Raw genomic sequence first — 16,366 nt, 5'->3', positions numbered from 1 at the left:
CTTTCTTAATATTTGTGTTTTTTTCCTAAAACGACATATAATGAATAATGGAGGGAGTATCATTTTATATCCTAATACGTTCGCACTAGTCTGTATAAAGCTACAACACATTCACGTTTTCATTGCAAAAGTCGATTAACTTATCTGTTAAAGTCATTAGAGATGGTGTTCATAATTTGGATTCAAATCCCGTTAGCATCTTTAAACCCATATTCACGTTTTCATTTTACTCACCCACTCCATTGTTATAGGATTTGAAAAAACTTGATTTAAGCAAAACAGCCGTCTTAGCTCAGTGGTAGAGCGCGTGGCTTTTAACCACGTGGTCGTGGGTTCGATCCCCACAGACGGCGATAATTTTTTTTCCCTTTTTTGTTGGGCTTTGTTTTGTAGTATTCCTTTTAGCGGCCCAAGGTAACATAAGCCCAAAACCCTATCACCAATTCATCTGCATATAAACTCAACTATCCCCAAAACCCTAAACACAACATAAGCCGAAATCTCTTCTTCCTTCCTCATTCATATCACCATAAGAGTTTTTTTTTTTTTTTTTTTTTTTTTTTTGTCATGAATTTTAATAAGGGCAGTAATATTGTTGTTTTGGACTCGGTTATCAGTCATACCCTTCCGATTTGCTCAACCGAGTCCAGAACAACATTATCACTACCCTTTTAAATTTTAACAAGTCTCCCTTAAGACGGATCCACTCGTTTTTTCTATGTATTGTGCTTTTGTTTTATCCGTCTATGAAAATTTATGTTTAAATTTTACATACGGGCGATGATTGCAAAACTACAAAAATTACTCTCTCTCTACTCGCTTCTTTCTTTCTCTTTCTCTCCCTTTTCAGCTTAATGAAGTTGAATCGTTTATGTCACTGCCTGGTTTCGAACCCGGGACCTCGTGGCAAATCTATACATATATATATATATATATATACTCCCTCCGTTAAGGTCATTTGTTGTCCACTTCTATATTCCATTAAAATGGGCAATGATTTTAAAGAGAGAGGGTAGAGTTTTGGGGGATTAATTTGCTCTCAATCTATTTTATTCAAATTTAATTAGAGATTTAAATTAATTAAATAATTAAAAACGCCGCTCCCTTTTTTAATTAAGGTTGAGCTATATATTTTTATGTATTTTGGCGTTTTTAATTTTATTTTTTATTTCTTAAATCTCTAATTATTTCGAGTAATTTAGGTTGATTGAGGATTTTGCCCTTCCCCCAACGATGAAGATTTTCTCCAATTTACACTTGATATGAGCCCTCTAATTTTCATAATTAATTTTTGTTTTAATTTTATTTAATTGCACTCTAATTATATAGACACCCATTAATTAAATTAATAATGGTGTGTCGTTTTATTAGTTGTGCATAAATCAATGGCCGAATTTATTTTATTTTAATAAATAAAATAAATTTGGCGGCGGCCAGACAACCGTGGAGATGGATCCACAGATTAAGCGCCTTATGCGCTTTTGTCTACTAAATCCATCTCACATTTTGCGCTAAAATTTTTCTTATTCTCTTAGTATATACGAAGTAATTGTGGTTCTTATGAAATTGCATTTGCATCATAGGCCACATTATATTTGGTAATGTGGCTTGTGAGCGACGATGCATAAAAGAACAGCGGTTTCTTATGAAATCGCAGCGGCCAGACAACCGTGGGGATGGATCCACGGACGAGTAGCTTATAATGCTTTCTTGTCCACTAAATTCATCTCACATTTTCCCCAAATCTTCTACTAGATTAGCGTTGTAAACTTGAACTACCTGAGTGACATTGGAAAGCTACTTGTATTTTGATGGACATGATAATTCTTTCTGTTTTTAATTGCTCGCTAGTCGCTATTGGTTCATGAATGTAGATCTCGGTTTTGTAAGATGTTTGGTTACGACGAGAACGACAGACTCCAAAAACATATGCCAGTCAATGGTGCAATTGATTCGTAGATGATCTAGTTTTGCGCACCTGAATTTATCCGATATGGTATGAGAGCATAAATGGTACTCCCTCCTATTTCCTTATATCTTCCCCTTTCTTTTGTGCACAAAAATTAAAAAAGGGGAAGAAACAAGGAATAAAGTTGAATAAAATATTGTAAGTTGTAAAATTTATAGTTGAGAGAAAATAATAAAGAATGAATGATGAATAAAGAATAGATAAAGTAATGAGAGTTGTTGGTTTTTTAGGAGAGATAAATTAATAAAAAATGAATGAAACTTACCAAAAAAGGAAAGAAGGAAATAATCAAACTTGTGTGAAAAAGGAAAGAGGGAAGATAATAGGAAATTGGAGGGAGTATATAGAACTATGATTTTTAAAACGGTTTTTCTAAAGGGTATTGCTCATTCAAGTACACATTTTACTTAATCATGGACACTTTTTCATAAAATTTCCATGTGCTACCCTTTTACCATACAAAGAATTCTCTCCCATTAGCTAGGTTACCCTCTTCATCCAAATTCCAAACGCACTGCTTCCGGTCCCGGCGCTGGACCACCATACTACATCTGACAACCCCGCCAACGGAGTACCCTAAAACTGCCGACGACGAGTTGCACCCCCAACCATACTCACACAAAAATTAAAGACAGTAATCTGGGCTCATCCCGATAAATTGTTTTACATAGTCAATCAATAAAACAATAATTATATCTAATCCATAAGTGATTATAATCCTTGATTTTTTATAGTATTATGTTAGGCAAATAATCATTGTAATTGGCAAATACACATATGCGTTCTTTATATGCAGGCAAAATGAATCACATTATCACTTCCGTGAAACCCTCAAAGCTTCTCCGGTAGCGTCGCTTCCAAAATTCGACACAAAACCAAACGATTAGGTAAAAACAGGCCAAGTATGCCCAATCGATTTCAGGTGGAGGCTAGGCGTTTAGGTGGGGTTGTCCTGCGAGAGAGTGAGTGGCTGGACTGGGATCGATCGGTCGTCTTGGAAAAATATTATTGAGGAGAGAGAGAGAACGAGAAGAAAGGATGTAAATAAGAGGGGTAAAATTGGAAATGTTGTCCATGATTAAGTAAAATGCGGTTTGAAAGAGCAATGACGTTTCTAAAATGTACTGAACTTAAATTGTTGTTCTATTTGAACTTGCAAATTTGATAACTAATCTAATCTAAATCCAAGAGGATATTGAAAGAAGCCTGAATTGCTGTCTGGTATATGTACACAAATACTTGTGAAGGACGGATCATAATTGTAATTATCTCAACGTTAGTCGATTCAATTTGGCATTGGTTTCTCTCACAAATACTTGTGAGGGATGGATCATAATTGCTGTCTGGTATATATGTACACAAATGCATTCTGTTTAGAAAGGAATTAGGATTTCGATCTGTAGGAGTTTTGGTTACTATGAGAATGGCCAGCTTATTAAAACCTAAAACTTTAGCCTGAACTACATATCCTGTGGTCAGTCGCCCAATCCTAGACGTCTTACTCAAGGGTGACAATCCCCAAGCTTCGATGACTGGCTCGAGTCGTGCTGTTATAATAGTTTTATTACGAGAATGACATACATTACAATATGGGATTTGTTGCATTTGTACAAGAGGCAAATCCGTCTGGGGTTTTTTAGTTGCGACCTTAATTAGTAAATGAATGCACCGGCGGAAAGACTTCAAGGGGATATATAGTCTACGGGAGCTGACTCATTTGGTTGCAAAGGCGTAAGCAACTGGGGAATACATCCCAAATTTCTAATCCGTTTGTCGATAAGCCAGAAAAATCATCTCCAAGGATGTGCACTTGATAGAGAATAGACCATAGTGGTTGTTGAGTTTGAGCATTTGACATTTTGAGTAAAGACGTTGTTCTTTTTAATTGGAGCTCCGTATTATTCTTGTATTCACTTTGGCTAAATGTTACCTCATTTTAAAAGGGTCGTCAAACAAGTCTAAAATCAAACTCAGTAATCTTGTATTCAATTATTCATTTTGGCTAAATATTGCCTCATTTTAAAGGCTCGTCAAAGAACTCTAATATCAAACTCAGTGGCAGTAGCGGAAACAGGATTTACTATTAGAGAAGGGTGATAAATTTCAACGGGGCCAAATAAGTATTGGCATAAAGTAAACTTGAAAAAAAAAATCTATAATTTTTATTACATAAAATTCTCATTTGTGAGGGACGATCCATATTCGTCACAAACTCGTGACGGGTTAAATATTCTCCACTTGAATAGGTAAAGACAAACACTTTGTGATCTTATCTACAAAAGTGGGACATACTTGATCCGGATAAGCTCGTGACGGGGATTGTTTTAATTAAAGTTTCGAATTTTCTCTTGACCAGCAGAGGCGAGCCCTCCAGCTAGCCTCCCAAATCTGCCACTGCATAGTAATTTTTATTTAGCAAAAATTCTTTTTTACAAGTTTACAGCCGTTGTAAAACGAGAGTGTAAACTTTTTGTTGCGGTAATGGTACATGTCACCCCTTTGTTGTACTAACTTATTACGGTTATAAGTAAGACTAATTGATATTCTTTCGGTCCTTGTTATTTGTTGTCATATTCTATTTTTGGGTGTCTCATTCAATTATTGTCCTTTCTATTTTAGGATTGCATTTGATGAGCAATTTGAATTCTTTACACCCAATTTGGTCTAATTCTCATGTTGTAATTGACCCCATCTCATTCCTTAATTTTTGTGCCAATCCAAAGGACAACAATTGACCGAAGGTAGGGAGTAAGTTTTTTGCTTGTACCCTAATAAAGTTTACATGAGCCATAATAATGTGTGAGTTAGGTATACCCTACAATTATTTATCCAACTACTTTAAACCACCTACTTATATTACTAGCAATGTTGTCAGGATCGAGATTCTACTTTGGATCGATGGGGAGGATGGGATCGAATCGGTAGAATCGGATCGTAGAATCACAAGATTCTACAAACTCACTAAATATAATTTTTTATTTGGTAATTAAATATAATTGAATATCAAAACACTTATTTATTAATATTTATTCATAAAATATTGTAATTAATGATTTTAGTATCATTGTATGAACAACTTACGTGAAATTTGGGTTTTACGTTGTCGTTATATAAAATTATATATTAATTTTTTTATTATGGAATCGGATCGTAGGATCGTAAAATCGTAGGATCGTATTATGATTCCATCTCTAGAAATTTTCAAATTAATAGGATCGTAAGATTCTACAACTATGATAGAATCGTAGGATCCAGGATCGGTCAAGCATTTTTGGATCGTAAAATCGTAGAATCGTTGGATCGAATTGCGATTCTGACAACAATGATTACTAGTACATTTGACTTTAATACACCCATTATACATCTACTAAACTAAAATTAAGTAACTACAAATTTGAACATAGACTTTGTAAATTTGTAAACACTAAATAGAAATGTATATATATATATATTCATAGTTTCATACACAAATTTCCAAGTGTACCAACTTTGTAGGCCACTTTCATTCCTTAAGTATACAACATATTCCTTAAACTAGACTTATAAAACCTTCTAAAAGAACAAGTCTTACCGATGACGGTTACAACCTTTTTAAGTATTCATCACGTCTCACAAATCGTGTGTTGATCGTCATAAATAAGGACTTGTATAAACCTTATAAAAAGACAAAAAGACCCTTAATTTCCATTCCCCTTGAGCCAAAACAACAGGGGTATATTGGTAAATTCACTTAAACCATGAAATTTTTTCCAATAAAAGTTTGACCAAATTGCCAATTAGCAGGAGCAACGTTCCATGAAGTAGAAATGCGTCCGTCACTGGCTGTAACACGGAATGAGAGTGATTGACCAACCAAAACGGCGTCGGATTGCCAATTTTGACCCCAATTACGACTTAAACTCATCCAATTTGTCCGTGACCCTTTGATGCTCACTCGCAATATGTCACCCGCACCTGCGACGTTGGTGATTAATACCAAGTTGAAGTAACGAAATCCATTTATTGTGAATCTTATTCCACCTTGCTTTCTACACGGAACCCTGTAATATAAAAAACATAAAGAATTAGTCCTGATTAAGACCGTTTTAACTTTTAAATCAATAAAATCATCCGTGTGTATGAGTGTATCTAACAATAAGTAAAACATATACAAATATCATATTAAATAAAGAGACCGTTTTACTTTTAAAACTGTTACTAAAAAGATTATGTACGAAGTACGGAGAAACATTTTTTGAGAAATGAAGATTTATCGAGTGTATGGACGTTTTTTTCTTATACTAGGCGTTATATACTCGTAGTTATAGGCTTGTAGCTATATAGTCAAACCTCATATAGTCATATTCCTCGTCGATTATGGACCCAAAAAAAAAAAAGATAATCATCAACGATTATTATTTTAATACGACTTATAAAATTTTATATAAAACCGTTTTATACTAAGTACTCCATAGTCCATAATCACAATATTTTATCATTTGAATGGTTTTATGCTACGTAATTAGTTTATGTTCAAACCTGCGGAAAGCAACAGGAACAATGCCAGCGCGGTATTCAGCAATCTTAAGGAACATAGGCATGGCAAGGTCGAAATGCGGGCGAGGCGGGTTACACCACCCGCCATTATCACTTGGCAAGGCGTAGTTTGGCGGGCAGAAATTAGTCGCGGTGATGAAAATTGATGGACTGCCTGGATGGCACCACCGCGGGTCATTTGCACATTTGAGCTCGAAACATGCCCCGCAGCTCTGCCCGCTGTTGAACAAGGCTGTGCTCAATGCGGCCGTGTTAACTCCGTACCCTTGGCTGTACAAGTTTCCGTACCCACATGCTCCTCCTGCATACATACATAGTTAAGATAACGTATTTTACGTCTGTGTGTTTATTGGGGTTCTAGTGGTTCGTACGTTCTGGTTTGAAATGTCTTAGCTTAATTTTGTTTAATTTGTTATAGATAATATTAAATACGAACCACTGGAAACCAGGAGACATTCCAAACCAGATAAACTTTCGAAACTAGTAAAACATGCTCCTCCTGCACACACACATAGTTAAGATAACGTATTTTACGTCTTGTGTGTTTATCGGGGTTCTAGTGGTTCGTACGTTCTGGTTTGGAATGTCTCAACTTAATTTTGTTTAATTTGTTATATATAATATTATATACGAACCACTAGAACCCAGGAGACATTCCAAACCAGATAAAGTTTCGAAACTAGTAAAACAATGTAAATAAGTAAATTTAGTATTGAGGAAGTACCCATGGTTCCAGAAGCATCAGAACCACCATAGAATGTGGCATGAGCGCTTTGCCAAGCACCACCGGTGTACGGGCCATTAAACCGAGCATGAGTTAGCGAGAAAAGGGAGAAGATTATAAGTAGGAAAATGGAGGCCATAGCTAATTAAGTGGAAGGGGAGTATATAGTGAGAAAGGAGAGTATGGAGTTAAGATGGTGGGAGCAGAGGAGTATATATATAGGGAAATAATTAAGCTTGATTTTATTGGTAGTTTTAGTGAGTAGTGTGTGTGTGTGAGATTAATTTTTTTGATTGCCTTTTTCTTACGTAAATTAGGCTTTGTTCTCATTCTCGTGACTTATGAGTCATGAGTCATTTGAGCCAACATTCCAATTTAGATTTTACTTAAAAAAAAAACACATTTGAATTTATATTTGTGTGTAAACTAATGTTATCATTTAAATCCAACCATTAGTTGCTCATACTTGGCAAACAACTCAATCGGGTCGAAATCTGGTCGAGCTGTTCGGGTTTAACAGAACTCCGACCATCTCGGACTCGGGTCGTTATCGGGTTATTATCAAGTTATTTAGGGATCTCAATCTCAATTTTCAACAATAAATTCTTAAGTTAGATGATATAGGTTGATGAGGTCAATTCGGGTTCAGGTCAAGTTCGAGTCTTCTATTCGGTTGTTGGGTCGAGTTATTCGGGTCAGGTCAATTTTGCCAGGTTTACAAGGGATTACTATTGTTTTGTAAAGAAAACGAGTGTCAGATTTGTTTTAGAGCGTTTTTTTTTTTGCCTTTGTTACATGTGACTGATGATCTTATTTACACGAATAGCAGAATTATAGGTTATTACGTTTGTCCAAAAAAACGACCCAACGTGTTTAAACGAAAGCGCTTACGAGTTTCATAAACAAGCAAAAGAATAATTCATCCACATAGTACAAATAAAATGGAGCTATTAAGCTATGATTGTTATCTTCAACTAATTATGTCTATTCATCAAGTAATTGATGCACAAGGAATGTTTACCGTTCTTTTAGTAGTATGTTGGCATTTGTTCAAAACCAACGGCTCCTGCGGAACTAGTTAAAATCAGAAATATGAATGTAACTATGGTGGAATTTAGCAGGAAAATGGAAACAATCACTAAAAAAAGGTATTGAATTGATAGCCAAATATGAAACGGTTTTGCATTAACTACAAGTTTTTTTTGCTATGTATGGCAATCTTTGTTTGACTTTTTTCATTTTCTTAGGTCACTTGTCACTAGTATCAGGGTGTCTTCATCAGGCAAAATGCTGCATACAGATAGAACTTCCACTCTAATTACATTGTACAGACAAGAGAGTGTGTACCTGTTTTTTTGGTGCCGAATGAGCCACTAGAGCAAATTTGATGTTAACGGAATTTGAACATGAGTCATAAGTACTCGGAAACCGAAGAGGTCAAAGAGCGTGTACTTGTGTAATTAGCTTAGCCAGGCTGCATTATTTCGATATGAAAATTTCTGAACTCAAATGAACTAAATTAAATTAATTTATTGTGAATTGGAGCTGAAGTGGAGTGAACTACGGAGTAATATATTAAACGTAAAATATGAGGCCAAATATGAGGAGTAAGCCAATATTATTTTTGTATAGATTACAATCAAATTAATACTCCGTATCAAGAGAGGTGAAAGAAATAGAATTATCGTAAATATGAGATGTTTACATACAAAATTCTCAAATAAGACAATTATACACTAGTATGTACAATGTACAATGATGATTTTATAAAGTAAAATAAGTGAGTGAATAAGAATAAGAATATCAAACATTCAAACTTTTATAATTTTTATAATTTTTTTTATAACCGTTCTTCTAAGGCTTGCATTAGCTAAGGGTATAAATTAATATAATTGAAAAATTTGGAAATATAGACAAGATGTTCTCCTGAAATATTCATGTATATACTCATTTTTAGTTTTTTTTACCATAATTAGCGGGGAAAATCTTTTTTTTTTTCCTTTGACAGAGATTAGTGGAAAAATCTAGTTAATCTTAATACTCCGTATTTATTTACTCTTTAAGGCACACATTAGAATAACCGATTAAACAAAATCCTATAAAATACGGGAGTGAATAAATTTTTAAAAGATTTTAACCAGTGTTGTGTACTTGTGTAGTAGTAAAATCTAACTTTCCAAAATTGTTTCTCGAGGTCCTTAATCAATAACCACTGAGCTAAATACGACTTGTAAGAAAGTGTTTTTGATGGATAAGAAATTGACAAGAAATAGTGTTTGGTGGCACTAAAAATCAAATTAAACCGCAAGCAATGGAAAATGGAGAATTTGTGTTGAAGCACAAAAGTAGGACCTAAATACGCCCGCATTTTACGCCGTGCGTTTACCGTACACACTCTCCAGTCTACTCTCTTCTCTTTGTTTTCAATGTTAGTTGCTAGTTGCTAGTCTTGCTACACCTTCCCTCGCGACATTGTGGATCATTTGTTGACAATGTCTCAAGGTCACTATTATGGTGGCTGATTGACCTTACTCGACTCAATAGATTATTTACGCTTTTATTCATTTGTGAGGGATACTTTAATAAAACGTAAAGAATCTGTTGAGTCGAATGTATTATTTATTACTTGTCATGATGAGTTAGAGCTGACAATCGAGTTATTTGTATCGGGTTAGTGTAGATCATATTCAGCTTGAGTTTGTCAAGTTAGACTGGTCTTTTGTAACTGGGTTGGGTAACCTTGTAATAGTTATGTTCGATTGAGCTATTACTGGTCAGATTATTGATAAATTGTCAGATATTTTTTAGAATAAATTAATTCTCAATCAAAATGAGGTATATTCAATTTTAGTTCAGTCGAGTTAGCATAACCTTTTTCTATTAGGCCAGGTAACCTTAAAGCATTTTAGCTCATTCAAACTGTTACCAATCAGATTATCAATGAATTGACAGACATATGTAAGAATAATTTAATCCTCACTCAAAATGAGTTGAAACGTGGAACCAGAGTTTATGAAAAATACTTAAATTGTTATTTATTTTTTATTTTAGAGTACGTGTATTAGTCAATCGTTATTTGCTTCTAATTTGTAAATATTTTATAATATCACATTTTCTTGATTGTTATACCAAATTAATAGATAACTATTAATGGAAATTAACCAACAACCATTATTTTAGTGCAAACTAGGACACTAGTTAGTTTTAAGAGAGGGAAAACACAATTGAGGTTGTAAGGTTGATGCATCCTTCCAAGTTAAGGTCTAGGTGGCAAAGCTCAATGAAAGACAAGTGTGCAATTCAAATCACAACAACAAAATCTAAACAATATCATCCAACTCATCAAAAATAAAAGGGATGGTAAGTGTGTAACATATAATTTTAATAAGGAGGTGGTGTTTCAACTACATATTTGCCTACCTATTTACTTGTATCATCATCTAAGAAGAAACAATCTTGTAACTTTGTTGATTTCCCTTCTCTTTAAGGGATTGAAGAAGCTTCCTTTGTCTAATATATGTGGCATTTGCATGTGAACTTCTCACCCAACAATATAGTCTAAGCTTGGACTAATAATAACTCGTTTCTAAAGTTTTTTTTATTGTTGTAGAAAGGTCAATTCATTGACTTTTTATTTTGAGTAGTTTCAACTTTTTTGTAAAAGAAAAGATTACAATTAAAGTTGTCTTGGGAATTAATTTTCAAGGACTACTTGAATAGTACGGAGTAGTTGATCATTTGCTCACATTGGTTATAATAATTCAGTTTTGATCTACATTTGTTATATCGATTCAGTTGGTGTTGATGACTAATTTTTGACATTTACTCTCTCGAAATATTTATAAAGTTATGAAGTGTAATGGCGGAAGTTGTTAGTAGAGATGGCAATCCGGGCCGGGCTAAGGCGGGCGGCACGGGCACGGCACGAGTCCGGCACGGGCACGACACGATACGGATGAATAATACTGATGGCACGGGCACGGCACGAACGGGTTTGAGGCGGGCCGCGGCTGCATTTTTTGGAAATTCCCGTGCCTAGGCACGGCACGGCCCAAGCACGGAGGGTCCGACACGAACCAGGCACGGCGGGCCTGGCACGGCACGGCCCGGGATTTGACCCGTTTCTTAATTATTTAACTAAATTTCATTTTTTAATATCGTTTTTTAATTATTTAATTAAATCTAGTACATTAAAAATACAAGTAATCAACTAATCAAGACATCAAATACATTAATATTTAATAAAATATATATTTAAATCGTTAATATTCATTATTTATATAAATAAAAGTGTATTTAGAAAAAAAATACTAAGGTTATTGGGTCGGCCCACGTGCTAGGCACGATTAGCCCATGGGCAAGGCACGGCCCGAGCACGAAATTGGGCGTGCCAAGAGCGGGCCGCGGCGGGGATTTGGGTGAGTGGGTCAGGCACGGCACGGCACGGCCAGCCCAATATCCGTGCCTGGGCCGGGCCATTTTTTGGGGAAGGCACGATGGGCCGGCACGCGGGCCGGCCCAGCACGGCCCAATGCCAACTCTAGTTGTTAGGCTCTGGTTCTAGCTGAATAGAGCTGAACTGAACTGAACTGAAGTAAGCTGAATTGGACTGAACTGTACCGAAGTGAGTTGAATGTGGCTGAACTGAAATTGAGAAAGGTAAAATGAGCTGAATTAAACTTAAATTAACTAACACTTTCATGTTATATTATGAAATAAATTATTTTATTGTTATCATAATATTTTTCGAGTTCACAATAATTTGGGTGATAAAAAAATTATACAACACATTATAAAACACATTGAAATATGGACATAAAACAACATATATGGTATATTTATTATTTCCTATGTTGATGTGTCAAGCAAAGAGTAGCATGGGACAGAAGATGAGACATCATATGGGACAGAGAATCCTCACTGCTCACATTGTGAGATGGTCCATTTTTATTAAAAAATTATTCATTTTATTGTAATAAATGAGTTTATCATTTTTTTACATAATGAGACCGTCTTAAAGTGTGAAACCGTCTCACATAATAATTATTGTTTATATAAATAACGGATAATTCACGCGGTACCCCTAAGGTTTGTCACTTTGCACGAAATACCCAAAATTTTGATCCGAAAATCTTAAAGAGGTTATAACTCGTGTTTACGAGTTCGAAAAGTGACGAATTTTTTTTCCAAATCGCTCATCTTTCCGAGAACTACAATTTGAAAAAAAATATTGTCGCATTTGGATTCCGCTAGTAGGAGTTATTGTGCGTCAAAAGTTTTTTGACCGAACAAACTTTGAGTGAGCATATCTCCTGGTCACGAGTTCCAAACTCGTCAAACTTTTTTTTCAAATCGTAGTACTCGGAAAGATGATCGATTTGAAAAAAAAAATCTTCACTTTCTGAGTTCGTAAACACGAGTTATGGCCTCTTTAAGTTTTTCGGATCAAAAATTTGGATATTTTGTGCAAAGTGGGCAATTTCAGGGGTACCGTATAAATAAAATATATTTATATGACCCAAACCAAAACATTTTGCATAAAAAATAAACCCTCACATATCTAAAAAAAAGTGTATTTTCACCCATCTTAAAAAAGCCTCACCTATGCTTTAAAAGCCCTCACACATGACACACTGTTAGCTAAATATATTACTTAATATTAATATTATATTAATTAATAATAAGGTTGAGCCGAGCTAAATTTATAGTACTGAATTTAAGAGAGCTAAACTGAGTTGAAGTGGGCTGAGTTGAACTAAAGTAAGCAGATCTGAATTGAAATGGGCTAATATGAGCTGAATAAGAGTTAAAATTAAGCCGAAAAAACATGACGTTAATGACCCAAATTTAAATATTAACCTCTCAGAATTTTCAAATGGGTTTAATGAAATACAGATTACTACAAAGTATAATTATATGAATTCCTAGTGAGAGAAAACTCCTAGTGAGAGAAAACTCCTGCAAAAAATGGAGAACACCGGAAATGGCCTCCCACTGGATGATCCTCCTCCATCAAATACAAAAAATTCAAAGCGTAAGACCATGCATTTAAGCGAATTTATTCATAACCCTCCATCCAATTCCTCAAGAGAATACTCATGTCGTATTGTCCAATCCCGTGTCCAATGAGAACAAACAGGAGAACAGAACGATCCTTTCCTATTCTGATACAGTTCGTGGCCTTGGCTCAGAACCGTTTTTGCTTGATGATCTATCCCTAGACGATATCGATATAGATTCTGAGGATGATGAAGAGGAGTTACTAGATGAAGATGATGCTATTTGCCCTCGTATCACATTGACTAAAGATGAGAAATCATCCCTACGCAGACCATGGAGAAGATCTCTTATCATTAAAATGTTTGACAAAAACATAGGTTATCTATCTCTCATTCGCAAGCTTCAATCGAAGTGGGCAATACGAGGAAAACTAACACTAACGGACCTGACTGGTTCATATTATATTGCTCGATTCACATCGAAAGAAGATTACGAGTTCGTCGTCACCCAAGGACCGTGGATGATTGACGATCACTATCTTACAATTAGGAAATGGGTTCCAAATTTTGTCCCGTCTGAAGACAGCATCAAGTTTCTAACGGCGTGGGTTCGTATCCCCAACCTACCAGTGGAATATTTTAATGAATCCTTTCTCAAAAAAGTTGGTTCGAGAATTGGGAAGGTTATTAGAATTGACAAAAACACTGCCTTAGCAGAACGCGGACAGTTTGCGCGGATAAGCGTGGAAGTCGATATCTCTAAGCCCCTGCTATCCAAATTCCGGTTGAATGGCAAAATCTATTGCATTCAATATGAGGGCCTAAAAATGATCTGTTTCAAATGTGGGAAGCTAGGTCATGATTCAGAAAAGTGCCCAAAATCAGGATCCACGAATGCGGATTCTGAGAATAACTCAGAAGGACAGAAACAGGGGGAATACGAAGCTATACAGGTGAATGCGAATTCTCTTGAAGCAGGTCTACGACCGGAAGAACAAGACGATTTTGGCAAGTGGATGATGGTCACTAAACCCCAAAGGAAAAAGCCAGTCAGTGGACAAGGGAAGCAGAACCCCACCTCCGGCCAACCTATTCCCGCCAAATCTATTTTCAATTTTGCTAAGAGCAGCGCAAATCCCGGGTCAAGATTTGAGATATTGAGCAATCAGGAAAATATTCCCACTATTGGGCAATTTCCTAATTTAGAGACGGAAAATATTCAATTTTCCTCCAAGAATTCCTCAGAAAATAATTCCAAAATTAATCAAAGAATCCATTCCTTTAATAAACAAGCTAATAAAATTCTTTCCCAATCCCGTACGGCTTCTCGATCAACCAAATATTTAGCTAAAATCAAAAATAATCCACCTTCCAATAATACTAACTCCATTAATTCTTCCCCTATTTTAAAAGATATATCCAACACAGTCAAGCCAGCACAGTCAAACACAAAATCAATCAAAATTGTTTCCCCTGTTCATGTAAACAAAAGCAATACGCTTTCATCGTCCTCTGTTTCCAACAATAATGGATCCCCACATTCCATACCTCGACCTCAAACTACCACAACCTTGTTACCTCCCACAACTTCCTCAATTCGAAGTGATACCACCCACACAGATGTTGAAGAAGTCGGTATGGAAGGAGACTCTCGCACCCTTTATGGCGGTGACGGTACCGGAGTGCCCGATACTGGACCTCACATTCAAAGCAATCCAGCAGGACCAATCGACTCTTCAAATGGAGATGTCGATTCCATGGAACACTAATCAAATTCTCTCGCTTGTAAGTCGAGCTTATCTAACTCACCTTTTATACGCACCGTATCATATGTCGGATAGAATACCAGCTTTGACTCCCAATTTGTCCCCCATAACTTGTATGGTTTGGAATATACAAGGGACAGGAAATAAGAATAAAATTAAATGCTCTCAAGGAAGTGGTTAGAACGTATAAACCCGCTATTATCGCACTTGTTGAGACTCATATGAATGGTGATCATGCCCTCAAAATACAAAAAATTCTTGGGTATAATGGTCATACGCGAGTAGAAGCCAACGGGTTCAGTGGTGGTATTTGGTTGTATTGGAGACCCGAGTTTGTTTCTGTTTTGCCTGTCAAAGAACACCCGCAGTATATTACTATTGAAGTCTCGCGCAATGGTGAATTGCCCTGGTTTTTCTCGGCTGTATATGCTAGCCCAAATCCCTCAAATCGAGTTGAACTTTGGACAGAGCTGGAACGGTTTGCGCGGAATAATAATCACCCCTGTATGTTAGCGGGTGATTATAATGAGACTCGGTCTTTAACTGAGCGACATGGAGGCAATAATAACATGGCGCGTAGATGCGAGCTTTTTAATAACTGGATCGAAAGCTGTCAACTTATCGAGCTTGAGTTCTCAGGCCCTGCTCACACTTGGTCACGAGGGAATTCTGAAGCAACAATGCAGAGTGCTCGTCTTGACAGAGCGCTATGCAACAACGAGTGGGGTACAATGTTTGGGGATGCAAGCGTAAGACACCTCCCTGCTTTCCAAAGTGACCATTGCCCATTACTAATATCTCCGAATGGTTTTGCCCCACTCAATGCGGTCCAAAGACCGTTTCGATTTCAAGTGGCATGGATGACACACGAGAATTTCTCATCCTTCATTGAATCAAATTGGACGACAGGCAATAATTTAGTTACAGATTTATCAGAACTTTCTAATAAATTGCAGAGGTGGAATGAAGATGTGTGGCAATATTTTCCGACAAAAGAGGCAGCTGATAGCACGCATAGAAGGATGTCAGCGCATCCTCTCGACCCAAAGGCAGAGCCACTTGATTAAGCTTGAAGCAAAGTTACGCAAAGAACTAGATGACATTCTCCAAAGGGAGGAATTACTTTGGTACCAAAAGTCACGGGTGTAATTTATTCGGGACGGCGATCGTAATACTTCTTATTTCCATGTAAGCACGTTAATCCGACGGTGGAAAAATCGCATTAATACTCTAAAGAACAATGAAGGAATATGGATAGAAAACAGTGATGATGTCAAGAAAATAGTGGTGGAGTATTATAAAAATCTTTACACGAACGATACTCCAGACGACTTCGAAGCAGACATTCCATATGACCTTTTTCAAGACTTTA

At 36.2% G+C, this 16,366-nt stretch overlaps 2 protein-coding genes and 3 non-coding genes across 5 annotated transcripts; 4 read left to right on the top strand and 1 right to left on the bottom strand.

The window, feature by feature from the left end:
* Positions 1-281: 281 nt before the first annotated feature.
* TRNAK-UUU (transfer RNA lysine (anticodon UUU)) lies at positions 282-353 on the top strand. The gene has a single exon. It is a non-coding gene; the product is annotated as a tRNA-Lys (tRNA).
* Positions 354-1,340: 987 nt separating this feature from the next.
* On the top strand, positions 1,341-1,507 carry LOC141616262 (small nucleolar RNA snoR143). The gene has a single exon (XR_012530618.1). It is a non-coding gene; the product is annotated as a small nucleolar RNA snoR143 (small nucleolar RNA).
* Positions 1,508-1,566: 59 nt separating this feature from the next.
* Positions 1,567-1,736, top strand: LOC141616261 (small nucleolar RNA snoR143). Its single transcript, XR_012530617.1, has one exon. It is a non-coding gene; the product is annotated as a small nucleolar RNA snoR143 (small nucleolar RNA).
* Positions 1,737-5,362: 3,626 nt separating this feature from the next.
* LOC141612437 (expansin-A6-like) lies at positions 5,363-7,431 on the bottom strand. The gene is made up of 3 exons (XM_074431211.1): positions 7,230-7,431; positions 6,488-6,806; positions 5,363-6,009 (listed from the first exon to the last, which is right to left on the bottom strand). Exons 1-3 carry the CDS (start codon positions 7,366-7,368, stop codon positions 5,700-5,702), a joined length of 768 nt encoding a protein of 255 aa, XP_074287312.1. The 5' UTR covers positions 7,369-7,431; the 3' UTR covers positions 5,363-5,699.
* Positions 7,432-15,215: 7,784 nt separating this feature from the next.
* LOC141614751 (uncharacterized) lies at positions 15,216-16,061 on the top strand. The gene has a single exon (XM_074433497.1). The coding sequence runs from the start codon at positions 15,216-15,218 to the stop codon at positions 16,059-16,061; it is 846 nt and encodes a 281-aa protein (XP_074289598.1).
* The last annotated feature ends 305 nt before the right edge of the window (positions 16,062-16,366 follow it).

The sequence above is a fragment of the Silene latifolia genome, chromosome 11 (assembly GCF_048544455.1).
Source record: "Silene latifolia isolate original U9 population chromosome 11, ASM4854445v1, whole genome shotgun sequence".
In the NCBI taxonomy this organism is placed as follows: domain Eukaryota; kingdom Viridiplantae; phylum Streptophyta; class Magnoliopsida; order Caryophyllales; family Caryophyllaceae; genus Silene; species Silene latifolia.
This window is presented reverse-complemented; position numbering and strand designations above follow the sequence as displayed.

Coding starts and splice junctions, on each gene's coding strand:
- LOC141612437 (XM_074431211.1), bottom strand. CDS start 7,368: ATGGCCTCCATTTTCCTACTTATAATCTTCTCCCTTTTCTCGCTAACT. Junction 6,807..7,229: donor TGATGCTTCTGGAACCATGG/GTACTTCCTCAA, acceptor GTATGTATGCAG/GAGGAGCATGTGGGTACGGA. Junction 6,010..6,487: donor GTTCCTGTTGCTTTCCGCAG/GTTTGAACATAA, acceptor TTTATATTACAG/GGTTCCGTGTAGAAAGCAAG.
- LOC141614751 (XM_074433497.1), top strand. CDS start 15,216: ATGAATGGTGATCATGCCCTCAAAATACAAAAAATTCTTGGGTATAAT.